We start from the raw sequence: 27,775 nt of genomic DNA, 5'->3' as shown, positions 1-27,775 counted from the left end.
AAGCACATGGAAGTTAAACAGTGAATGTGGGTATACAGAAGTTCTTTGTGCTATTCTTTTAACTCTTATGTTAAGTTTGATATCACATCAATATACGAGGTAAATAAAATAAAATGCAAAAAGTATAAATATTTCAGAAGACTATCTAAATACAAATGAACTATAATTTTAGGGGGAAAAAATAATCAAAGTCCTAAAAAGCCAACTGCAACATACAACAGATTAGCATTCTGAAGGACCCACTGAACTGTCTAAATGAGTTTTCTGTACGTTTCAGCTCCCTTACTTTTTTCAGCAGGCACACCATGTTTGTTTGTGGATTCAAATGCAGGGCAAGAGGATGAGAGAGGGCTTCTTGATACTGAAGGCAGCAGACATAAAACTTGCTCCAGAATTCCTGTTGTAAATTTCGAAACTCCTCCTGGGAAAATTCATACTCTGTTACACTTCCTTGGAGCTGGCAAAGGGGAAAAAAAAAAAGAAACTCTTGATACCACTCGAGATCTCTCTGCCCTCAAAACATAGCGGTCTAATATTATTTTACTAAGCTATAGTCAAATGAATATTGCTCATGCATTACATGCCATGGACTATATAAACATGTATCTAATTGTCTAATTAAAAGGTTTAAACATTTATACTTCACACTAACAAGGTCCAATGAACAATTGGATCAATTACTCATTATCAATCTGCCAATATCAAAATGGAAGAATATCTTCTTTCTTTACCCAAACCTCACCTCATGTTCCACAGCTAAAGTAATTTCTTTCTTTAGTTCACTCCAGGAAAGATCTAAATTCCTCTCAGTTCCTCGGCAGAAAATCTAAAATTAAAAGAGACATGTAAGAGGATTACATAATACACAAAACTGAATGAAAAATACTCCAATTGAGAAGCACCAAGGCGATATACAATATAATCGAAACTAGACATGCCCAGAATACATATTTGCCCCCAACATTGTGCAAATAATTTCTGTAAGTGAAAGCATAGCAAGTTTGAAATAGTTTCTATAGATTAAACTATAGAAATCCATGAATCTGAAAGAATTATAATCAGGTATATCTGGATTATTACAAAAAGCAAATGGAAACAGAATGGCTATTGCTCAGCTGAAAAGAAGAAGACAGTAGGTGATGCTAAACATACGCATGCTGAGACTGGCACAAGGTGAGCCAGAGGAGTGATGGGCTGGCTTATTCGGAAGGATTCTCCTAAAGGAAAGCATCTGGTAAATGCCTACTGATTATTTAATATCTCAGTGTGCAAGAGATATCATGAGAAATATGATCACATTTGATTACTGTTAATAAGGAACAAGTGCTGAAGAGATGAAAGAAAAAACACCTCAGGAGAAAGTGACCATGTCATTCTGAAGTTTTATCAGAGAGGAAACTGAAAACATGCAATAGCGAGATATACAAGAATATATCTAGAAGAACAGTCAAGGATCTGGCACTATATCACCTGAGAAAAAGTTAAAGAACTGGATGTATTTAGTTTAGTCTGGAGAAAGACAACATGGAAAGAGTCTTAAAATACCTGAAGAGTAACTATATAGAGAGACATGTTCCATGAATTTCCAAAAGAAAGAAGCCACCACAAGATGGGGATTTACTTTGATCCAATACGGGGAAGAACTTTTAAATGACACAGTTTGGGAACAGAAACTCACACAAGAACCAGTGAAAGACTCGTCACTGGAGGCAGAGACAACCAGAAGCTGAATAGCTGTCTTTCAGAGAAGCCTGTTTTGTGGGAGAGGTCAGATCAAGAGATTCGAAGGGACCTTTCAATTCTATGAGTAATTAATCATTCTATTTTAAATCCATGATGTATGGAAATTTAAGGAAGCCTAAGTGACTTTAAAGAATCCTTTTGTAAAGTTTTAAGCATCTCTTAAACCAAGTGATTTTGAAGCTTAGATTTTTATAGTTTTCTTAAACCTGAACCAATTTAGACCTTCACTGTACTAATATAAGGGTAAAAACAGAGCAACCACAAAAATAACCAAAAAAATATTCTGAATTTCTTTCAAGTATAGAGATTATATGTAGTGTAGTATGGTATCTTTTCACAATAGGGTAGGCACAAGTTTCTCTTTTTACTACTGGCATGCTTCACTGAGAAAGTGCCCCATTCTACCGCCCTCCCTGCTGGGAGTCTTACTTAACAGAAAGAACATTTATAAATGTTATGATAGTATTTATAAACACATTTATAAATATTACCTATTAGAAAAAACCAAAAAGTATTATTCAGTTGCAAAAATACATTCAGTGTTTAGTATATTGCAAAACAATAAAAGTTAATAATCATTAATTATACAGTAATAATAGACAGTCATAAATAAACATTAAACATTTTCTCACTGACCTGTAAAGCTTTACATAAAGCTGCATTTACGAATCGTCCTGGTGTAAATAGATTCTGTAAATATATCTCCTGTTAGCACAAAACAAAAATTAGTATCATTCTAAAAGGATAAAACTTGGAAAAATTTGAATAATTCAACATGTTAGTATCAATGCAGAGTTTCTACTATATGAACATGGAATTTTGGCCCTTCTACATTTGAGCAATGACAAGTAGTAAAGCAGTTCTGTATTTTCACACTGAAGGGTGAAGATAGCGGTGTCTTTGAGTCAACTAGATGTACTATTCTGGAAATGGTGTGCTCCTCAGGGAGCTCCTCATTGGGTTATATTGGAAAACACAGCTTGTCAAATGCCACTTGTGGACGAAAAAAGGGGTAAGTAACCTCACAGGGAGATCTGATCATAAATTCTTAACTGGGCAGGTCATGGTGGGTAGTCACGCTCCAGGCCTATAACTTCTTTAGTGAAAGGTTGATCTTTGTTTTAAGCAAGCCCTCTCCATTGTTTCTATGCATCTAGGTTAATACACCTTTGAAATAAGCTGTAACCACTCTCAGGAGAGCACATAATCTTGTTAACCATCCTGGAATCCAATCCCTGACTTGCTTTCTCCTACCTCCATGCAATTTTCTTTATGTTCCCTGCAAAACTTACTCTTGGCAGCATTTGAGATCTTGCTCCCTGGCATGTATCATCAGTTTGGCTCAAATAAACTCTCACAAAAATTCTGTACAGGTTTGGACGATTCTTACGTCAGCACTATCTTAAATGGAACAGGTGAATTGGTGGTATGCACTGGTAAGAGAACAATTAAACTAAACTGGTTTTGACACCATCCACAAAGTACTCATTTTATGGCTCACATATTAAAGGAAATCAACCAAGAATAAGAGGCATTATATGTAAAAACAAACAGAAAACTGCATAAACTCTCACAAGTGGGAAAATAGAATAAAATGGATAATCTCATATTGCCTAATTAATTTGACCAAATTTCATAAACCAGATTTGCTAGTAAGTAGCAAACCTGACTGACCTTTATTCAAGTTTCTTTCCTTCTACTGAGGTTCTAGAGGATGATAAATTGACCAAAATGAAGGAGAAAAACAAGGATTTTAATAATCAGCATGTGGTTTTGGCTATTAGACAAAAGTCAAGTGTCAATAAACTCAAGATTCAAAACACAGCAATATTCAGTTTCCGGTATTTTAAAGTGGTTTTTCCAATCCTACAAATAGTCACTGTTTCAGACCCTCAGCCTGTAATTTTCAATGACATTTCAGGCACCAACTGAAAGGTTTTTCTTCCATTTATCCTGAGGGCACCCCTGGAAAACAGAGACTGGAGTGTTTTGCTCTCTGTTGCATTACCTTTCGAAGTTACTTTCTTCACATTACATACCTCTATCAGAATTTATCTTATTTCTAGTTCATATGCATGTACCAACATGGTTAGTGCAGTGGACAACTAGCGTTTGTGCCTGCCTAGAATCCGGTTGCCCTTCTTTTACTAACAAATTCCTTATCTTTCTCTGGGGAGCCATTCCTCAGCTATCCATACTCAACTGACTTTACCACCCTCCACAATAGCAACGCCCCGGTTGGACGTATTTCTCATGACAAGCCAGACTATTCTATTCCTTCTGATCAAAGTGACGTGTCAGGAATTAGCGCATGGCTCAAGCCAGGCCAGTGACTACTCCAGGACCATGGACGGAGGTGCTCTCTTTCCTCGGGGGTTGCTTCCTTCAATGGTTCAGGAAACTTGCCTTAGAATAAACCCAACAAGGAGGAAAGCAGAACAAAGCCAGACAGATCAAGCCCTGAAAGCATCGTTCCAGCCATGGCTGAAGCCAAGTAACTGTGAACTTCTCCGCTGCACAAGCCAATATGTTCTTTTTTCCATTTGAGGGGGGTTTCTTCCATCTGCAACTGAAAAAGTTCTAATACAACTGGTTCTTCTCAAACTACCCATCAGGGAAAATCATCCCCTTAGGTAAGTCATTAGCATTGCTTACTCTGGGCTCTTGATCGTTTCTGATAATGATCTCTTCCTCTGGCAGCGGCTGCATAAAAACGGGATTCCACTGGCCTGCAACATTACTGCAGAGAAGAAAAGTCCATCAGCCTACATAAAAATGACAACTAACCGTGAAGCTTATGCTGTTGGCAGTGTCTGGGCAGGGAGGGCCTCATCAGTGAACTTCTGCAATGACTGCTTGATCAGTTTTATAAAAACGCTTCAGAAAAAAAAGAAACTTATTCTTAGCAGAGTCTGGTTTTATAGAAATGCTCTTACCAGTTTTAAGCTAACTTCCTGAAGTTGAAACTCTAAACACAAGTCTACAAATAATAGCTAATTTTTATTGTGCATTTACTATATGCTAGACATTACACTAGGTGCATTTCTAGATATTACTCACGTATGCTTTACAACTTTGAAAGCTGTATTAACCCCATTTTGCAGATGTGGAAAGTGAGGCTTAGGGTAAGTTGTACTACAAGGATTCATTCAAACTCGCATCTGACCCCAGATTCTTTGCTTTTTTACCACTTTGTTTGAATGCCATCTATCAGGAGTACTTTCATATTTTCTGAGGTGGGGCTGCTCAGGGTCAATGTGGGGGCAACCATTCCCCGAATTCTATTCTAGAATACAGGGTTATGAGGGAATCTCTCCCCCCCACCCCCACACACCAAGGTTCAATTAGTTTAGTTCCAGGGACGTCAAGCTGTATTCCAGGAAATCCTGCACAGGTATTTCAAGGGTTACACAAGTGTATAATTGAAAATCGGTTTTCAAAATGTACTTGCTTAAAAAATTTTAAACTGATACCATGCACATTAAAAATAACAGATACCAAACATATCTAATATTACACATTAAATTGTTATAATTTTATACTCATAAAAATACTAGTTTTATTATGTAGGAATACATTATATCTTTTAAAGAAAAGAGTTTCTTGTTTTTAAAAAAGTTTGAGAAGCACTGTTCTTGTACAATCTGTTTCTCATCTTATGATGAGGAAAATGAGAACCCAAAGGGGCTGCAGTGTCTTTTGGAACTTGTGTGTATGAGAAATAATCTTTGCTTAGAAGCAAAAAACCAAAAAAACAAAAAACCACTCTCCAGATTAGAAGTATTCTGGATATGTGCTCTCTCTCCCAAGAAACATGGTATTTTTCAACTGTAAGAATCCTCATTTTTGTTTTAACACCAAAAGGTAAGAAATAACACAAACAAAGAAGGTATTTCAGAAAATAGTTAATAGGCAAACCCAAAGCTAAGTTCTTTAAATGCAAACACTTGACTTTGGTTCTACATAAAAAGCTCTTATGCTCTTATGTTTTCTTAGTATGAAACTGCTTGGGGTAAGGTAGGATGACAGATACGTGATCCATACTGTTCAAAGTTGATGTATTTCACAACGGTTTGGTTCTCAGCATCATGCCACAGGGCCCAGATATCCGTAGGGGTTAAGGCAAAGTCAATCAGCGTCTCCTAGGAGAAAATGTGGGGGAGAAAAAAGAGTTAAAATAAGAAAGGGTAGTAGTTTATGAAGACTTAAATTTGTATTAGTAGGGGAGGTAAAAGCATGAAAACAGAAGATAGCGTCACATGAACTTGAACTCGGTAAAACCTTAATAAAATTTTGTTTGCGTACATCAGGAAATATTCCACTTTAACATTTCAATCCCGTTACAACATAGTCAAGTGAGCCAACACTTCTTTCCTGTACTTGTGTAATATGCAAAGCATGATCCAACCCACCTGAGAAGTGAATAGGGAGGAAATATGATCCAGACTGCAGCGGTTATTCTCAGTGCTCACCATTTGGAAAATGCAGAACTGTTAATACACAAGTTGATAATTAGTTGAAATAACCAACACGCTACTTTTTCTAAACAAGAATTATTAGCAGACAGAAACCAATTTTCAAAGAAGAGTGGTCAAATACACACAACATGCATCATCTTACCCGTTTTTAAGGGTACACCGCAGTGGTGTGCAGGGCATTTACATTACTGTGCAGCTGATCCCCCAAACTTTCTTCACCTTACAAAACTGGAACTTTTTACCCATGAAACAACTCCATTCCCTTCTCTCCTCAGCCCTTGGCAACCCCATTCTACTTTCTGTCTCTATGACTTTGACTACTCTAGGCGCTTTATATAAGTGGAATCATAACAATATTTGTCTTTTTTGTGATTGCTTATTTCACTTAGCATAAAGCCCTCAAGGTTCATCCATATTGTAACATGCATCACAACTCCATTCCTTTTCAGGAATACTACTTCATTGTATGCATACACCATATTCTGTTAATCTATTCATCTGTCGATGGACACTTGGGTTGCTTCCAACTTTTGGCTGTTGTGAATAATGCTGCTATGAACATGGGTGTACAAATATCACTTTGAGACCCTGCTTTGAATTGTTTTGGGTATGTACCCAAAAGCGGAATTGCTGGATCATAGGGTAATTCTGACTGATTTTTGAGGAACCGCCACACTGTTTTCCATAGCATTTTACATTCCCATCGGCAGTGCTACGGGTTCCAATTTCTCTACATCCTTGCCAACACTTGTTATGCTGTTTTGTTTATAGTAGCCATCCTAATGGGTGTGAGGTGATATCTCATTGTGCTCAGAAACCTATTTTTAAGTTTACATTTTTACCAAAGTACAAAGACAATTGAAAACATACACATAATACAAATCAACACTAATCGGTTAATCTTTATTAAAAAAAAAACCCTGTAAAATAATTTGCGTTTAGTATTTAACTCCACTGTCAAAACAAAAAATTTCAAACTCAAAATAATATTTGATGGGTATTTTAAATATTTTTTTGATAAAGAAATTCACTGATAAGAGCGAAAATGACTGAAACTGATAAGAGTGACAATGATTCTGTCCTTAGAACATAAGCAATTGTCCAAAAGGAAGTACGAAGAAAAATATACAGTGAGAGTCCATTTGAGAAAAAAAAAGGAGTGTATGAAATATGAAAAATATATGTAGTGTTCATATTCACCTAAGCCTAGAGCTGCATTTTACAATCTGCAGATCTCAACTCATTAGTGAAACATGAATCAAATCAGCAGGTCTCAACAAGCATTAAAAACGAAACAAAACAAAGCATCACAGTTCATTAGTTAACCACTCATGATAATGTGTCAATAAATGTGTCATGAAAATGTTTTTCTATTATATGTCCATCATTACATATAAGCAGCAATGCAAAATATTTCTTATGATAGATTTTATCTGGTCTAGTGCAGTGGTTCTCAAACCACCTGTGGTAAAGGACAATTTTTTATTTTATTTTAATTTCCAATCCATTGCAGACTGATTACTTTTATAAAACACAGAAACCTTGAGTTGGGATGTCTATGGCAATGTCAAATCACTACAAAAGGGAGAAAAACCCATGCCAAAGTTTTTGTGAAGCAGAACAAAAAAATGACTGCAAGTTCATTACAATCTGAATAGACACGAGTGTTATAAAAAAGCGTATCAGATTTTAGGCTTCATTGATAGAACCACAATGCTCAAAACAAAGGAGGGAAGAGCTCTGCTCAATTTGACACCAGTCCTAGAATACCACATTCAATTCTGGATCTAACTTTTACCGCAGTGATTCTCAAAATGTGGTCCATAGACTCTTTGAGTTCTCTGAGACAGTTTGAGGGGGTCAGAGATGTCAAAACTCCTTTCATAATACTACTAAGACATTATTTGCCTGTTTCACTGTGTTGCTATTTGCACCGATGATGCGAAAGCAATGGTGGGTAAAATTTCTGATGTCTTAACAAGAATCAAGGCAACCATACCAAAGTGAGTACACTTTCATGATAAAAACACTCAACAAACTAGGAATAGAGAGAAATTCCCCAACCTGATAAACGGCATTTATGAAAAATTCACGGATAACCTCATACTTAGTGGTGAAACACTGAAAGTTTTCTCCCTTAAATGGCATGTAATAAGCATGCCATATGTATTTCCAACTAAGACACTAAGGATGTCAGCTCTTGCCACTTCAACATGTACTGGGGGATCTACCCAGGACAATTAAGCAAAGAAAAAAACGAAAGAAAAACTACTTTATTTGCAGATTACACTATCTTTTATATAGAAAGTCCTAAGGATTCCACTATAACACTATTAGTTCTGTAAGAGTTAAGTAAAGTTGTAGGATACCAGATCAATATACAAAAATCAATTGTATTTCTATAAACTTGCAATGAGCAATCTACGAATGAAATTAAGAAAATAATTTCATTTACAATAGCTTTAAAAAAGAATAAAATACCTAGGAATAGAGTGATCAAAAGACCTGCAAAACTTATACTCTGAAAACTACAAAACATCGTAAAAAACGTTAAAGATCCAAATAAACAAAAAGGCATCCTATGTTCATGGACCAGAAGACTTAATACTGCTAAGATGGTAATACTTTCCAATATGATCTACAGAGCCAACATGATCTTTATTAGAATCTGTGAAATAATAAAAATATATATATATAAGTCTCTACCCCTGGCCCCTGACACTGAGCATCTAAAATAACACTCTTGCAATCTCCTGAGTGACAGAGGTGCTAGGAGCATCTTTTGTTCTAATATTTAGTGTTTGATCCAGTTCCCGACACAGAGACCCTAAATCCCTTGAAACTGCCTGGGTGAGACCCTAAATCCCTTGGAACTGCCTGGGTGACTCCTGGATAGCTGCAGGATGGGAGGCTGGTTACCAGAAAGACCAAGCCAGGATTAGAAGCCTGGAACATTCAGCCCCAACCCCCATCCTCCAGAGACGGGAGAGAGGCTCGTGATTGAGTTAATAATGGATCATGCCTACATGATGAAGTCTTCATAAAAATCCCTCAAGTATGGGATTTGGAGAACTTCCATGCTGCTGAACACATCCATGTGCCAGAATGGTGACACACCCCAACACCTGGGGAGAGAAGCCCTTGCACTCAGCACCTTTCTGGACCTTGCCCTATGTGCCCTTTCATCTGGCTGTTCATCTGTATACTTTACTGTAATAATACAGTAAATATTTAAGTGTTTCACAGAGTTCTATGGGCTGTTCTAGCAAATTATCAAGCCCAAGGAGGGGGTTATAGATGAATCATGAGCCCAAGGAGATAAGAAGACTATCCACATTTGGGAGTGGCCTGGCTCAGGCTGTAGGAGCATGAGAAGGGTGAGAGGGCTTCCACATGTACCAAATGCCTGGCGTGGTGGGAAACTACAGCAGGACGAGGAGGGTGTCTACACAGTGACAGACTGCATTGGGGATTAGAGCCCAAGTAGGTAAGGGGAGTGCTCGCTGCACAGGGGTGGACTAGTGGAGAACGTCAGGGCCCAAACAGGGTGTGGAGAGCATCCGTATGCAGGGGCAACCTGGTGTGGGGTACCAGAACCCAACAGGAATGGAGGCCCCCAGGCGGAGCAGCAGCCAGCGTGGAGCATCAGAGCTCCAGCAGAGCGAGGGGGACAAACCTCACTGGAATGTTAAGATTAAGTGGATAACATGGAAAGTGTGAGCTCAGACAAGCAGTTCCAGCGTTTGCCGTTACTGTACATGAAGGGCCTGGCACGGTGCCAAACACACAATACCTAACAAATGGCTGTTTGGTATAAGATTATACCACTGCATTACATGCTAAATACCCATCTACGTACAACAGCTAGTGTTTGGATAATGAGCAAAATTACTTCTAAAAATTAACTTCTCCTCAACCACTTAACACTTACATCCCTTTCATAACTCCATTTACTCATAGACCTCTAAATTTGCTTTCTTGTTTGGTTTTGGTTAACTTTTCCTTTCATATTCCTATCAACTCTCTACCCCCTTTCATCTTGACTTCTCCTTCAAGACTTTTTAATTCACAGATGAGCACAAAACCTGCCATCTCAGGGGAAACAATACATGAGACACCTAGGTTGGTGTGAAGAAATGAAATTAATCCAATCAGTCGGCAGCTACTTCCCCACATCAGTACACAGAGTAACTTGATATATGTCGTGTGTTTCGTACCTGTCCTCGTTTTGGGGCGTGCATGTATATCCCTAGGTAGAGTCCCATGGAAGGGGAATAGGCAAGACGCAATTTGTGTCCAGTCCCAGCAGTGAACCGGAGGTCTTTATTCACAGGGACATACTCCAGCATGTCAGCCACCATCAGGCACATTTGGTCCTGTCCAAGACAAGAGTTAGTAAGTGATATCAAATATTTAGGTTAGAAAGCACATCCGCCCCCTTTTTAAAAAACACATATCCATTATACCTAGCAATCTACCTAGTTTATCTGCTGAAGGACCCTAGAGGTTTCTCTTTGAGGACTAAGATAAAATTATCTCTTGATAGATAAATTATCTCTGATAGATAAAATTAAGAGCTGTTTTGTTTGTGAATCTTAAAAATTATTTCACCAACTTGCATTTCTTTTTTTCTTTAACAGGACTTTATTGGGGAACAGTGTGTACTTCCAGGACTTTATTTTCCAAGTCAAGTTGTTGTCATTTCAATCTTAGTTGTGGAGGGTGCAGCCCAGCTCCAGGTCCAGTTGCCGTTGCTAGTTGCAGGGGGCGCAGCCCACCATCCCTTACGGGAGTTGAACCGGCAACCTTCTGGTTGAGAGGACACGCTCCAACCGACTGAGCCATCGGGGAGCTCAGCGGCAGCTCAGCTCAAGGTGCCGTGTTCAATCTTAGTTGCAGGGGGCGCAGCCTACCATCCCTTGTGGGACTCGAGGAATTGAACCAACAACCTTGCGGTTGAGAGCCCACTGGGCCATGTGGGAATCGAACTGGCAGCCTTCGGAGTTAGGAGCACGGAGCTCCAATCGCCTGAGCCACCGGGCCAGTCCCCAACTTGCATTTCAAAAGCCTATTTGTTCCTGTTAAGTGAAGGGTATATACTTTGTACTATTATTAGGTTGGTACAAAAGTAATTGTGGTTTTGCAATTATTTTTAAGCTTTTAGACTGTAATTACTTTTGCACCAACCTAATATTTCAATTTTTCTATAGGACTAATAGTTTTCTAAATAAAATGACAGAAAGTTAGGGGAGAAATGTATGAAAAATAAAGCCAAATGAAACTGTCTGAATCTGGAAATGGCCTATAATTTTCAAACTAAGTGATCTGAGAATCTAAGAGAAGCAGCAAGATTTACTTTAGCTCTATTACAAGCCACAATCCTGTTTTAACTTACTGTAATTATGAATGCAGCATTTACCTTGTAGGACCACATTCGGAGTTTATGGTCCTGGCACAGAGCGAAGATGAAGGCATCGTGCTCGACAGAATGCACCGCCAGGCTGAGCGGACGGTTTGAAGGCCCCTGATCACCTCTAAAGACATAAGGCCAAGTTTGAGAGTTTGACTATTACAAATCGTCTGATTGTTAGAGTTTGCAATTTAACACATACAATTATAAATGTACACTCTTCCTCAACAGGAGAAGCAAGTGTTTATATGTTGGTATAAGATCACTATACTTTCTATTTGACTTAAAACCAATTACTGTGATAAATTTTAAAAGGCTGTACATATCAATGGAATACTGTCCTAATGATCAAAAACTTCTAATATTACACAAAATTGATTCGGTATGTCAGGGCAGGGCGCTGAACTGGAGACTGGGAGGATATATACTCAGTAAACTACTCTTTGCGGTCAAGATGGCCAATCCCAAAGGAAGTGGGCTCTGGAGTATAGCTCTCCTCAGATGGGATGTGACGTGCAGATTCTTCTCCTTTCCAGCATACTCTTTATCTGCCTTGGAGTAAGACTGGAAGCACTAACAGGTGCTGACCCATGCAAAAAGATTAAATTCTTAGGCCTTTTGATTTACCTGCCAGATACCACTCACCTGATAGCTGTTGGCATCCAGCCGGTAAGCAATCGTTGCATTACTGAACTCTGTTTCAGTTCCACAACTGACACCATCCCTATAAGATTGAAAACAGACCAATGATATTCAATAAACCTCCTGATGATACTTAGCGAAACCCAAAGGTAAGGATGCAATCATGAACAAGGTCTTTGTAACAGGTGACAGGGTTCTACATTTCCATCTAACCAAGTCTTAAGATGTACCTTTCCACGTATATCACACCTAAAATATTTTGAATCACTACTGGATCAATAAAATAGCATTTTTAGATTCCGAGGGGAAAAATTCTTCCATTTATAGGTAGTAACTCATACTGCTCAGAAGAAACATTTGATTCTTTCCAAAGAATCACTGGGTTCCTTTACTGTGTCCAGCAGCGCTAGGTGCTGGAGATGGAGCAGTAACAAAATAAACAAAAACTCCTGTCCTCATGGAACTTACATTCCATTGGGAGGTGGGAGAAGCAGGACAGTTAACAAATTAAGTAGAAGACTAATAAGAGAAAAATAAAACATGGAAAGGGTACAGTGACTATTAGGGTGGGGTGTGTGTGCCATTTTGAAAACGGTGGTCAGGAAAGGCCTTACTAAGGGGACATTGAGTCAAGACCTAAAGGACCTGAAGGAGCCACGCTGGTGGCCAGAGAAAGACCATCCCAGACAGAAGCCCTGTGGAAGGTACGCCTGGTATGTTCAAGGGATTATAAGTAGGCAAGTGGCTAGTGCAGCGAAGGTGAGGGGGAGATGAGAAGGTGAGGTGAGGGAGGCGGCAGGGGGTCACTGTACACCAACGTAAGGACTCTGGGTTTATTCAGATGAGATGAAGAATCACCCTCATTTGAGGGCTTTGTGCAGTTTACTGACATGATTCGGCTTAGGTTTGAAGTGTTTCAGTTTGCCTGAGAAGTTTACGTGTAGGGGGTAAAGACGTATCTGGGGAGATATTTAGGGAGCGAATGTAATAATCCTGGCAAGAGACAGTGGTGACCTAGAGCAGGGTGAACCACCTAACTCCTGGTTTCAGTTAATTTGTTTTAATTACAGTACCTCAACCTGAAGGTAGGCAATTAGTCACCTCCTCTCTACTTGAGGCCTCAGAAAAGGCTATCTTACAGTTATCTGTTTTTCCCTATTCCAACGAGCTCTCTAGTTCCTCATCCACTGTATAAAATCTTGCCCTCTTGGGAAACAGTAAAGCACTAGGGATGCCTTAGGTAAGCAGCACTGAATGACCATTTCAGGGGCGGCAGGGAAGCAAGTTGTGTTGGATGATGGGTTTGGACTTGTAAGGTTTGTTTTAGTGCCAACCTTCCTTGTTTGAAGTTAAATCCACGCTCAGTTCCCATTCTTACCAGGTATGTCGGAAGGAGGTAGTTTAAGAACGAAGACTCCCCCAGCAGCAGATGGCAGAGCAAACAGGGCCTCCCCATCACTGCTCAGCCAGGCTGCCGAGGTGGTACCATTAGGGGGCAGTCCAGGGACGGCTGGAATTAACTGATAGTTGCCAGGATCCCTGAAATCAACTTTTCCAATGTCAGTGAATACTGATTGCATCTGACTTTCAACTACCAACTCCTGTGAAGGAATTAAAAAGAAAAATCTGTTAATAAACTGAATTTTGCACAGTTCCTCTCAACTGCTACCAAAGCTTTTAAAGTAAAAAATTGTTTAGCTTAAAAAGAAAGCTATTCTTTTTAATGAAAACCATTTCTTCAACTTACAACATGCCTGGTCATTTAAATAGTATCTGTTAATGTGTGCATGGTTAGGGCTAACAAGGACTCCAAATCTCCTTCAATTTCAAAGGCTACTCCTCCAGCACGCACGTGTGAGAGCCAAAGGAATCTGGGAAATAATGGACTTAGCCAACTTACACTCCTATACATCCGGGAAGGGTGCGGTAAAATCAACCTGTGTACTGTTTGATTGGTTAATATCAAGATTGTCACATGATTGTGAGTCTCAGAGACATGAACCCCTCCAGGTAAGAGGCTGCAATTTTGAAATCTGAGGCGAACTGCATTATTCAACAGATTTATATCCAGTGACTCTTCCACCAGCTCCAGTGTATCTCCGGAGGTCTTCCTGTGAAAAAACAAAAAACCATTTGTTTAAATGTTTATGATTTTCTTGCTGATTGTTGCACTGAAATACGAAGTCTGACAATTAAGTTTGCGAACCTGTTGCAATGATGTTGCTAACCTTTTTTGATTTCAGAGGGATTATTCATTATGAATTTGTACCAATTGGACAAATAGTTAACCAAGTTTACTATTTGGAAGTGCTGAAAAGGCTGCGTGAAAAAGACAGACGACCTGAACTTTTCGCCAACAATTCATGGCTCTTGCATCACAACAATGCACCAGCTCACATGGCACTGTCTGTGAGGGAGTTTTTAGCTAGTAAACAAATAACTGTATTGGAACACCCTCCCTACTCACCTGATCTGGCCCCCAATGACTTCTTTCTTTACCAGAAGATAAAGGAAATATTGAAAGGGGGAAAACAGTTTTATTTTTTTTATTAGTTTCAGGTGCACAAAACAATGTACGCCTCTCACAAAGTGATAACCCCCTTCACCAATCTATTGCCCCTCTGACATCGTATATAGCTATTACAATTCCATTGAGTCTATTCCCTATGCTGTATTCCATATTCCATGACTATGTATATATTAAATTATAGTTGACATGCAACATTACTCAGCTTCAGGTGTACAGTGCAGTGGTCCGGCATCTACTCCATCCATGAAGTGGTCTCCCTAATAAGACATGTGCCCATCTGACACCCTACAAAATCTTCACAACATTATTGATTATATTCCCCAAACTGTCTTTCGTATCCCCGTGGCAATATTGTGCTACCGGGCCGGCCCGGTGGCTCAGGCGGTTGGAGCTCCATGCTCCTAACTCCGAAGGCTGCCGGTTCGATTCCCACATGGGCCAGTGGCCTCTCAACCACAAGGTTGCCAGTTCAATTCCTCAAGTCCCGCAAGGGATGGTGGGCAGCGCCGGCTGCAACTAAGATTGAACACGGAAACTTGAGCTGAGCTGCCACTGAGCTCCCGGATGGCTCAGTCGGTTGGAGCGAGTCCTCTCAACCACAACGTTGTCTGGTTCGACTCCTGCAAGGGTTGGTGGGCTGCGGCCCCTGCAACTAGTAACGACAACTGGACCTGGAGCTGAGCTGCGCCCTCCACAACTAAGACTGAAAGGACAACAACTTGAAGCTGAACGGCACCCTCCACAGCGAAGACTGAAAGGACAACTTGACTTGGAAAAGAAAAAGTCCTGGAAGTACACACTGTTCCCCAATAAAGTCCTGTTAAAAAAATATATATATATTGTGCTACCACTTTGTGCTTTCTAATCCTACCCCCTTCCCAACTAGCAATCATCAGTTTTTCTCTATATCTCTGAGACTATTTCTGATTACTTTGCTTATTTATTCAGTTCTTTAGATGCCACATATAAGTGAGATCATACAGTATTTGTGTTTTTCCATCTGACTTATTTCACTTAGCATAATGTTCTCCAGGTCCATCCATATCGTTGCAAATGGTAAGATTTCATTCTTCTTTATGGCTGAGTAATACTCCATTGTATAAATGTACCACAGTTTCTTAATCCAGTCGTTTACTGATGGGCATATCAGTTGTTTCCAAGTCTTGGCTATTGTGAATAGCGCTGCAATAAACATAGGGGTGCACATATTTTTTTTCAAATTAGCGTCTTGGATTTCTCTAGATAGAAACCTAAGAGTGGAAATGCTGGGTCATAAGGTAGTTCCATTTCCAGATTTTTGAGATACCTCCATACTGATTTCCACAGTGGCTGCGAGGAAAACATTTTGATGACATTCAGGACATCAAGGGTCATCAAATACGACAGCTCTGATGGCCATTCCAGAAAAAGAGTTCAAGAATTGCTTTGCAGGGTGAATTAGGCACTGGTGCCGGTGCATAGCTTCCCAACGGGAGTACTTGGAGGGTGACCATAGTGATATTGAGCAATGAGTATGTAGCATGTTTTCTAAGATGAGTTCACGAACTTAATTGTCCGACCTCTTACATGGAAATAGTTTCCAGGTGAACTCTCCCAATTTGAAAATGTTGAATAAACCTATTCAGACCAATTTTTACATTCCAAACCACCGCGTTATACAGATTTACAAAACTCAGCATAATACAAAATTCAAATCTTATTTTATGACTTTGTTAAGTGGCTGCATTTCCAAACTTGATAGTCCATTTATTTAGAACAATATTCAATGCAATTAAACTCCACTATAATGAAAATTCATAGCACACATCCCCTTACTTATGGTGGAATGTGGCCTCCACAAACCTAACTCCAGCCTCAAACTACAGTGACCTTAATAAACGTGGGTATCTCCCCTTCCATTACTTCTGTTACTTCTTCCTGCTAGAATGCAGGGCAGACTCTTCTTCCGGTGCAACTCTGCCATGGGGTAGCTCTGGAACCACAGAAAGCACCAAGCTGGGAACGCCCTAACTTCCCATCACCTCATCTACCATATTACCCACAAGTTTCTCCAAAGAGCAGGTCTCCTTCCGGCAATTAAAGGCTAATCTCTCACTTTCTCAAGTACAGTCCTCCTGCATCCATCTCTCCTTCTTGCAGAGCCTTCCATCAACATTCAAATATGCTCTTCCCGGCCTATCCCTTTCCATCACCCCATTCTGGCCCACATCCAGCTATCAAGTTTTTTCCAATCCCCTCCATGGCCAAGCTCTCTCTATTTTCTCACCTCTCTCATACCCTTTTCTTACCAAGTTCACCAGACCAATTCCAAAGGACTCTTTTTCATTCCTTCTCTTACGTGGCCTCTTCGCAGCAATCCACATTCTTGACCATGCTGTCCTTAAAAGTCTCTTCTCTTGACTTCCATACGACCCTCTCCTGGTTTTACACCCATATCTCTGGGCATTCCCTCTTCTTCTCCTTGACTTGACCCCTATAGCTAGTTCTCAAACCTCAATCCTGGGTCATCTTCTCTGCTCACTGTACACATTCTCCCAAAGCATATCTTATCTACTCGCAAAACACTGGAGCACCACTGGAGTTCTGATGATTCTCTAGTGCTACTTTGCTTCTGGTAACTAACTAATGGTGTGGCATCATCAGCACAATTTTCTGGACCTTCACCATCATCATCTCTGAACAATCACTTCACCTTCTGCCTTATGGTTAAAGTTGGGTTCTAGTTCTTCCCAGAGAACATTATCCCTCAGACCCCTCTCTAACGGTGGAAGCTATCTTACCATGCCCCTTGTACTGGGGCCTCAGGGTAGGGCACAGACAGCCTGCTTGCTTCCCACTGCCTTTCTAGGCCATTGTTCTACCCTCCTGGCTCAAACCACTCAGCTCTGAAGGTCATGCAATCAGATACCACCTGCCACCCTCTTCATTGCAGTTATCTCCAGATCTCTCTCATTTCTTAAAGATTTTAGCTCCTGGCTCACTCTCACATCTCCTGCCATAATTGTGAATGATTTCAATATCCATGTGTTTTCTAATGCCTCACTTTCTCAGTTTCTTCAATTCCTCTCCTCTATTGGTTCCCCTTGACAGCATATAAACATACTGTATTTCCCCTATACCCTCCATTGCCTGCCTGCTACCATTTCGCTGTTTGCCTTATAGCAATGCTCCTTGAGAGAGTTGTTCTACACTCACAATCCCCCCTCCACGCACAAACCCACTCCCCTTGGGCTTTTGCACCACTACTGGAGCAGTTGCTGACAAGGTCACCAGTGATCTCCACGGTGCAAGATCAATTTTCATTTCTCTGGCTTGTACGTGGCATTCAGCAGTTTTTCAGCCTCCTTCTCCCTGAAATGTCTCCCTTAGCTTCTGGGACACCACTCTCTTTTTGTTCAACACTTACCTTACTAGCTACTTCTTCTCGGTCTCCTTTACTGGTTCCTCTTCTGCCTAAACATTGGAGTTCCCCAGGGTTCAGTGCTCAGGCCTCTTCCCTCATCAACACAGGTTCTCAACTGGGGGCCATTCTGCCCCACTCCCCGAGTACATATAGCAATATCTGGACTTTTGCTTGTCACAACCGACTGTGTGCGCGTACACGTGCATGTGTGTGCACTATTGGGACGTAGGGGGTAGACGCCAGGGATGCCGCTCAACACATTACAACGTACAGGAAGCCCCCACAACCAAGACTTATCTGCCTCCAAGTGCAATCCCTCCAAACCCTGATTTATACTCATTCTCTACATGACTTCATTCAGCATAACAGCTTTATATGCCACCCAATGCCAACAATTCCCAAATCTGTATCTTCAGCCCAATGTCTCCACTGAACTCCTGACCTCTGCCTCAACACTTCCACTTGGCTATCTAACAGGGATCTCGATCAAAACCTGTCCAGAATAGAATTCTTGGACCCAACAAACCTGAAAAACAGAAACAAAAATACCTACTTCACACACAGTCTTTTCCAGTTCAGTAATGGCATCTCTATAACTTCTCAATAGAGAAATCTGGAGATCGCCCATGACTCTTCTTTTTCTGTATACCCCATATTTGATCCAATGGTAAATTCTAACAAATCCACCTTCAAAACATGTCCACAACCAGAACATTTCTCACTGCTTCTACCAATGCCACCCTGGTCTAAGCCATCATCATCTCGTCTGAATTGTGGCACCAACTTCTTAAATGGTCTCCCTACTCCCACCCTTTTCTCACTACACTCTGTTCTCAACCCATAGCCACAGCAATCCTTTAAAAACACAACTTAGATTATGCCATTCCTTCACTTAAAACTCTCAAATGGCTTCTTTCCATCTCACTAAGAGTAAAAGTCACGGCCTTAAAATAACCGACAAAGCCCTGACCTGGTCCTTGGCTACCTTTCTTATTATTCTACCCTTTGTTCACTCGTCTACAGACTCGTGTACCCTTGTCATTCTTTGAACACAACACACAAGCTCCTGTCTTAGGGTTCTTTGCACTTTTTTTCCTTAGAAGGGTCTACCTGAAATTCTCATCACTCAAACATCCTTACTCCTCTGCTCCAATGTCACCATTATCACTGGGTCTTGCCTGACTACCCGATGTAAATATTAACTTCCACAGGCATTCCCCTTCCCTCTTATCTTGCTTCCCTAGTCTCTGTTCCACTCGTCACCTGATAAGCTGCATTTACTTGTTTTCCTTATTACTGTTTAGGGCCTGTTTCCCTCCACGAAAGCAGGGACTTTGTCTGCTTTGTTCCCTGCCACATCCCCAGTCTCTAAACATTGACTGTAACATATTAAGAACTCAAACATCTTTCTGAAGGAAATGAGATGTGTATCTTTAACATAGGTCTTTCTTCTGTGCCGCAGACCTTTAAATTTCAGCACTTATTTAATATTGCCAAAGGGCTGCTGCAAATACTTCACATTTAGTACGTCTAAAAGAATTATTCAAATCTCTCAAAACCCATCTTCTATATCTCAGTAAATGGCCACCCCTCTGCCCTATACATCTGGTTAGTCACACTAGAAACCAAAGAGTTATCCTTGCTCCCTCCTTTTCCCTTATCACCTCCCACTCCATATTCAATCTATCACAGAGTCCTAGTGAATCTACCTTCTCAATGTATGTGGAATCCATCCATTTCTCTTTTCCTAGCCATTCTCACAACCAGTATCTCTTACTTGGGCCATCATAAAGGCAAATTGTTCTTTTGTATTACATATATTTAACCCAAATCCACTTTCCACAAAGTAGCCAATTTTTAAAAAAATACAATTCTGATCATGTTAGTAACCATTAAAAACCCTTCAATAATTGTTCAACGTACTTAGGATAAAATCCAAAATCCTTAAAAAGGACCTCAGGGTCCTTCATAATGAGTTCTGCCTCCCTCCCCATCTCAGCATCTCTCACATTATTTTGTTTCGCCCATTGCACTTAAGTCACAGACCTTCGGTCAGATCCTCAAACCTGCCAAGTTCTTTCCACCTCATGGACTTGGCACATTTTGATCCCACTTGCCGAACTGCTCTCTTCCTCAATCCCCTGCCTGGCTAACCATTCAGATCTCAGGTTAAATATGACCTCCTTAAAGGCCTTCTCAGCTCCACCAATAAAATGTGGTCCGCCCTTAGCCTCTCATAGCCTCTACACTATTCTTCTGAAGCAGGTATGAAACATTTGTATTGTTATACTTATGTTGTGTCATTAATGTCTTTTCCCTTCTTTAAACAGCCCAACGAAAGGTGAGTCCACAGCTAACACTGCTACAACATCTTGCATGATGAAAATGGTGGTGGTTTTTGTTCATCACTTAATCCCTAGCATACCTAGCACAGTGCCTGATGTGTAAAAGCTCACACGTTTGCAGAATGAAGTTGTAAAGCACTACTGTATTTTCCCGAAAATAAGACCTAACGGGACAATAAGCTCTAGCATGATTTTTCAGGAGGACATCCTCTGAACATAAGCCCTAATGCGTCTTCTGGAGCAAAACTTAATTTAAGACCTGGTCTTATTTTCGGGGAAACACTATAAAAACACAATGGACTGATGTTTAAAACTGATCTTTGGGCCTCTATCCCCTAAGCTACATTTCCTCTGCTTTTAGTGCTGCCCTGGGAGGGAACCTCTCTTAGAACTCTGGTCTCCTTAATCTCCTGATTCAGATACAATTAGAAGACAGTCTTTCTCTTCCTGTCAATTACTGCTTCGGAGAACAGCGGGACAGCCTTTATAAACAGCCACGAACATTCAGACACCAACTCGACTTTCCAGCGGGGTTTGGCGAACACAGCACTTACCAGTGAATGAACCTGTTTCTGGTGACAGAGAACAACTTGCCACTTTCCACATAGTAGAAGCCTCCAGCGCTCTCACTGTATTTGACGGTTCCGGTCAAGGCATTTGAAGTCCCTGCAAAAGGAGAGGGGTCAGCCTGCACACGTGGTTCTCTGAGGATGACAGGAACTGAGGGCGCCGAGAAAGCAGAGGATGACAGACTGATAATCCATACGAAGAGAAGGGGAAGAAGAGAAAGAGGAAATGGGACACTAAGGAAGCTCAGATCTCGGGGCTATAGGCATGTGGACTTAAAAGGATAAACTGGGGATCAGAGATTTAGGGACTCATGGGAGGAGCCTGAGAGGAAGGATCGGATCGCGCCCTCTTTGGCTGCTTCCGTACCAACGCCACAAACTGTAAATTCCCGAAAGCGCCTCGGCCTTTCGCGCTCCGGACCGCTGAGCTCTATAAAGCTCCGTTCCAGGGATCCCGCCGCCGCCATCTTCCCGCCGCCGCCGCCGCCGCGAGGCCCGACGGGACACCAGCACAACCGAGTGGTTGCCGTCACTTCCGGGGGCGGGGCAGGCGGAGGCGAGGACACTCGGAGATTGCCGGGGAGAAGAATGGCAGCTTCAACTGTGTCTTCCGGGGCTCCTCCGAGTGGCTGGAGAAGAAGGGTTGGCAGGGAGAAAAACAGAAGAGAAAGGGGCAGAGGGAGCCGACTCCCTCTGCGGGAACCTTCGCTTGGCCGGCCTGGACGCCTCCGGTCGTGGGGGTGGGGCGGAGCCCTTTTCCCGGCGGCCCCAGGGCGGGGGGCGGGGCTGGGTTCCATTTTAAAAACCACGGCGCGGGCGGCAGGATGAACCTCCTCCGAGGACGATGTCCGGGAGGCCATGGCGCCCTCTGCCGGATTCCGACTTTGCGATCCCCTTTCGGTGAATCTGAGTGTCCGTCTGTGAATCTCCGTCGGGTCTCGGTTTTTTCACCCTTCTGTGACACGTGGGATCGGGTGAGGGGGAGTGTAGGGCAGAGGGGCCTTTTGCTTTGCGTTGGAATTTTTTCAAGAGACTGTATTCCTGTATTTTTGTAGGATGAAACATAATGGGTTCAATTAAATATTGATGCTGCAACCTGCTGAGATTACCTAAATGCTGATTTCTTGGCATACACGAATTTGCTTTTCTTCGCACCCGTGATCTGGATGTGTGGAGGTTACTGTGGTTTTACCCCTATCTAGGGCAAAGTAGATGCTCAATATTGAGGAAAATGCTAATTTTGCGGGGGCAAAGTTACTGTCTTGATAGTTAACGGTTTGTTAAGCACTTCTGTTATTTTTTTGGTGTTACCAGTGACCGCAAACCTTATCTGTCCTCTGTTTCATTCATCCTATTCTGCCCACTCTCTTCTCTCCTAGAACACCAACTCTAGCAATGCAATCCCTCCATTCCACCTACAATCATCATTTCACTGTTACTCATTTGATGTTTCCTTCTTGCTCTGCTTAAATTCTATTTAAATTAGTGGTACCTCGGTTTTTGAACGTAATCCATTCCGGAGGACCTTTCAAGTTCTGAAACGTTTGAAAACTGAGGTGTAGTTTCCCCATAGAGAGTAATGCAAAATGGATTAATCCTTTCCAGACCTTTAAAATCAATCCCTAAAACTGCAAATTCAGCATGAATTTTACTGTCTAATGATACCATAGATCAAAAAAATTACAGCGGTCGTAAACCGAAATGTTTGTCAATGGAGACATTCGAAACTGAGGTACGACTACTCCCTTGCCCAGCTCTGGGCAAGGGAATTCATCATACTCTGATAAAATCTACAACTGTGATCAAATCCAAATCTGCAGCTGAACAGGCCTGCAGGAAAATACAGTCATACTGACATACCTCCCTCTGCCTCCATCATGACTCAGAATGTTGAGTGGGCCCATACTGCTGCCCCACAAACACTGTATATCCCTTGTCCACTTACTGTCCTCGATGAATATTTCACAGCTCCTCTAACCTGCAACACCTCCTCTCCCATCCTCACTCTCAGCTTGCTTCTGCACTTAGAAAAATGATGCAATCAAGAGTTTTCCCCCACTACCACCTCTCCCTACCTACCAGCCCGCTGTATCCACATATTCTGCCTTCCCTTCCTGTTACTATAAATAGAAGTGTCCCTGAGTTTATGGAAGAACAATCTTTCTACTTTTTCCTTAGACCACTTGCCCGAGGACATCATTCCAGCAATTGTCTCTCCTACATCTTCAGTTTCCCCCCTTTTCATTGCGTTGTTCCTCCAATCACACATTCTGTTATTTCTCCTCCCATCACAAAAAGCCTTCATTTGAGCTCTCAAGTTACTACCTACAAGGTTGGAGCCCCTCCCCACCTTGACTGCAAAATTCAAGGTCATTCTATTTAATTTTCTCTTATTCTCTCTTAAACCTTCCTTCTCTAGGCCTTTGTCAAGGTCAGCAATGACATCCTTGTTACTGTATCTAATACTGTAAACTTAATTGACCACCTTTAACATTTGATCAATTGATTGCTCCTTCCTCCTGGAAACACTTTCTTCACATGGCTTCCAGGGCACCACACTCCCTTAATTTCCTCCTATTTTACTGACTCTTCTTCAGACTCCTTTGCTAGTTGTATCTCTTTTCCCTTACCTCTTAATGTTGGGAGTGCCCCAGAGCCCATTTTTTGGTCCTGTCTATACACATTCCCTTGAGGATCTTACCCAGTCTTCTGGTTTTAAATGCTGGATATGTAGTTCCCAAATGTATATCTCCAGTCCAAATCTTTCGCCTGAACTCCAAGCTTATATATCCAACTGCATATATACAGAGGGTACCTTTTCCTTTTAAGAAAGGAAAAAAACTATAAAAATTAAGCTGATGGTAACCACTTTGAGCACCTCTTGTAATTGCAGAAGTCAGACGTGACTTGTATTCATCTTTTGTTATGGGTACATGTTGAGTATTACAATTATAATACAGTTTTCCTTTCTTAAAATGTGTATACATTTTTTGGATATATATATATATATATATATATATCCAATTGCCTACATTAATATGTCTAAAATTAAAGTCACATATGTCCAAAACTGCAGTCCTGATCTCTTCCCCTAACACTATTTCCACATCTCACCTACTGGCATCCTTCCAGTGCCTCAAGCCAAAATCCTTGGAGTCATCATTGAGTCCTCTTTCTCTTTTACCTTAGATCAGTGCCATCTCACCTTCTCTGTGCCATCCATCACCCTGTGTCTAAACTGCCAACAGCTCACCTGGATTATTGTAATAGCCTCCTAAATTGCCTCCTTGCTTTCTGAATCCTTATCCCCCACCCCTCTACTAGACTCCACACTCCAAGAATCATGCCTGGCCCATAAGAGGCAAATATTCAGTAAATATTTGAGAAATGAATGGTCCAGGCAAAAGTTGATGAAGTCCTGAGTGGCATGGAGAAGATGAGAGTAAATTTGAAGGAATATTTAGGAGATAAAATCAGTTGGATCTGGTGAAGAATGAAAATAAGAGAAGGTCTAGTCATCCAGGCTGACTCCTGTTTGCCTTGACAACTGGGTGCCATTAACTCGGTGGGAATGGTAGAAGAGGAGTAGGTCTGCGGAATGGGAGAAAGCTGAGTTGTATTTCCTTGTAGGAACAATCAATATTGGTAAATGTTCTAATGTTGCTGAATGAAAATACTTCATTGTTTAACAAAACTACCATTTAAAACTTTTCCTGAGTCAGAATTTCAAGCTTCTGAGATTCCACCCAGATAATACAAAGTAATTTCCCCATCTTTACACCCTTAAATTTAATCACATCTGCAAAGTTCCTTTTACTATGTAAGGTGACACATTTATAGATTCCAGGGATCAGGATGTGAACATCTTCCTTGGGGTGGGGACTTTTTCTACCTACCATATTTAAAATTTACTAAGTATGTCACATTTTAATTTCATCCTCATAACATCCTTACAAGGTAGTAGTATTCTTGTAAGGTAGATAACTTTTCTGAAGCACTTGTTAAAAATACAGTTTCCATCAGTTGCCACCACCTTAACCCAGAGTTCAACCTTAGCATTTCTCATTACTAAGGACAACCAGATATAAATGCCTCCTGGTGTGATACAAAGTGAAGAATACAGCATCATCTGTAAGGCATTTTTAAACAACGTTGTTAAGATATTATTCACATGCCATAAAATTTGCCTCTTTAAAGTGTACAATTTAATGAGTTTTGCTTATTCACATAGTTGTGTAACATCACCGCAATTAATTTTGGGACATTTTTATCAGTTCAAAAAGAAATCCCATACCCATTAGTGGCCACTGCTCATTTCCCCCTCCTCAGCCCCTGGAAACCATTAATCTACTTTATGTTTGCCTATTCTGGACATTTCATATAAATGGAATCATACATATGTGTCCATTTGTGTCCAGCTTCTTTCACTTAGCGTAATGTTTTCAAGGTTCATCTATGGTGTAGCATGAATCAGTACTTCATTCCATTTTATGGCTGAACAATAGTCTATTGTATGGATATACAACACTGTATCCATTCATCAGTTGCCAGACATTTGGGTTGTTTCCTCTTTCTGGCTACTGTGAAAATGCTGCTAAGAACATATGAAGTATTCTTGCCAAAAATATTTAATTCAGATTATGGTAGGCAGAATAATGGCCCCACAAAGATGTCTACCTCCTGATCCCTGGAACCTGTGAATGTTACTTCCATGGTAAAAGGGACTTTGTACATGTAAGGTTAAGGATGTAGAGATGGAGAAAGAAGCCTGGATCACGCAGGTGGGCCCTAACTACTCATAGTCCCTCAAAGGAGAGACCTTTCCCTGCTGAGGTCAGAAAGATGTGAGGACAGAAGAAAGGTCAAAGATATGTGACATTGCTGGCATTTAAGATGAAGAAGGAGGCTATAAGCAAGGAACATGGTCAGCCTCTAGAAGCTGGAAAATGCACAGGAACGATTCTCCCCTGGAGTCTCCAGAAAGGAGTGGGAGGGACCCTGATTTTTGCTCTTAACTGAAGAGAGCTACCTTGCCTATGGTTATAGCCCCTGCATCCAGTGAGGTTTCAGTGTGGAAAGTCCAAAGGGCCTGCCACCTAGCCTTGATCTAGGAGAACTCTGAAGGACCATCTCTGCTCCAGAGTGCTATGTAGGATCGGCTGATGCCTCAACGTCTCTTTCTGCCCAGTCCTGCTTCCCTTAGTTCCTTTGAGGTGCTGTTCCTGAGCGCAGTCTCCAATACACCTCCTGTAAGCCTCCTGTGCAAATCTATGCCTCAGAGTCTGTTTCCCGTGGAATCCAACAACACACACACACATACACACACACGTACCCCACATAGACACACACGACATCTTGTCTAAGGATGGGAACCAACAGGGATAAAGAATTTGGAAAGGAAAGGAGTTTAGAGTAGGATCTATTCTAAATTCCCAAAGTGATAATAAAATATTGGGAAGAACATCAGCAGTGCATTGGAAGACTTGGATTCCAGTTCTAGCCCTGTCTCAACTAATCTCTTGTCACTTGGCAAGCCACCCAACATCTCTGTGCCTCAGTTTCTCAGAAGAGGGTGCTGTACATACCAATCTTCAAGCTCTCTTCTGGCACTAAAGCTCTAGGCTGGTCTGTGGCCTAAAACCCAGAGACAGTCTGGATCTTCGCCTTCACCTCTCCCTCATTTCCAGGCTCTGATCTGAGCCTACTCCAGACGCTCCCCAGGACAAGGACAGGCATGTCTTCCCTGAGTGATGCAATCAATGTGAATATTTAGTCATACTTCTTTTTCTTTAATTTAAAAAATTTTTTAAATTAATTTTTACAAATTTTTTTGGGGAACAGTGTGTTCCTCCAGGGCCCATCAGCTCCTAGTCGTTGCCCTTCAATCTAGTTGTGGAGGTGCAGCTCAGCTCCAAGTCCAGTCGCCATTTTCAATCTTTAGTTGCAGGGGGCGCAGCCCACCATCCCATGCGGGAATTGAACCGGCAACCTTGTTGTTGAGAGCTCGCGCTCTAACCAACTGAGCCATCCGGTCGCCCCTCTTTGCTTTTATTTTTAAAAACGTGTAAAATTGATGGGACATCTTACAGTTTCCTAGGAATCCAAAAATTGTAATTTTTGACAGTGAGCTCTGTCATTCCTTATCTTGTCTTCAACATCCATCAGAATACTCAGAAGTTAAAAGTTCCTAGTAAGTGTTTGAAGGAATGACTGAAGGAACAAATAAGTGCACATATGCATTCTTAAGAAAACTCAAATACCGTTTGAACTATGAATACGCTGGTTGGTATGGTTTTAACATAAATGGAATCACATTGCCATCTAGTGGTTAGGTGGTGACTTCATTTAGAAACAAAACGCAGATTGTTTCCAAGATTACTGTTTGTGCAGCAAGTTTCGTTTACAGATACTTTCCTAAGAACTATATTTTTTATTGCTTGACACTGTATTCTGTGAATGTCTTGGTTTGCCAGATCACCACTGGTTGGTATGTATAAGTGAACAGTATTGTAAAATGAACTTTAAAGCAGAAAATGAACTTTAAAGCAGATTTTCCTAAACTAACTTAATAGCTATTCCCTGAGAGAAGAATTCATAGTTTAAATAAGTATGGGAAATGATGATGAAGAAAGTTAAACATATTCCTTCCTGCAGA

At 41.1% G+C, this 27,775-nt stretch overlaps 1 protein-coding gene across 1 annotated transcript in view; it reads right to left on the bottom strand.

Moving 5' to 3' along the window:
- NUP160 (nucleoporin 160) overlaps positions 1-21,821 on the bottom strand; it is a 44,590-nt gene extending 22,769 nt beyond the window's left edge. The window contains exons 1-13 of the mRNA XM_033121258.1: positions 21,488-21,821; positions 21,106-21,217; positions 14,174-14,384; positions 13,652-13,874; positions 12,277-12,355; positions 11,641-11,755; positions 10,439-10,597; positions 6,156-6,233; positions 5,788-5,885; positions 4,399-4,483; positions 2,380-2,448; positions 743-826; positions 287-457 (exon numbers count right to left, since the gene is read on the bottom strand). Coding sequence (XP_032977149.1) covers positions 287-457; positions 743-826; positions 2,380-2,448; positions 4,399-4,483; positions 5,788-5,885; positions 6,156-6,233; positions 10,439-10,597; positions 11,641-11,755; positions 12,277-12,355; positions 13,652-13,874; positions 14,174-14,384; positions 21,106-21,217; positions 21,488-21,587 — 1,584 coding nt within the window. The 5' untranslated portion in view covers positions 21,588-21,821. The remainder of the gene's footprint in view (positions 1-286; positions 458-742; positions 827-2,379; positions 2,449-4,398; positions 4,484-5,787; positions 5,886-6,155; positions 6,234-10,438; positions 10,598-11,640; positions 11,756-12,276; positions 12,356-13,651; positions 13,875-14,173; positions 14,385-21,105; positions 21,218-21,487) is intronic.
- Between the last annotated feature and the right edge of the window lie 5,954 nt (positions 21,822-27,775).

This window comes from Rhinolophus ferrumequinum, chromosome 11 (assembly GCF_004115265.2).
Source record: "Rhinolophus ferrumequinum isolate MPI-CBG mRhiFer1 chromosome 11, mRhiFer1_v1.p, whole genome shotgun sequence".
NCBI lineage: Eukaryota > Metazoa > Chordata > Mammalia > Chiroptera > Rhinolophidae > Rhinolophus > Rhinolophus ferrumequinum.
Note: the sequence above shows the minus strand (reverse complement) of the source record. Positions and strands in the feature narration are given on the sequence as shown.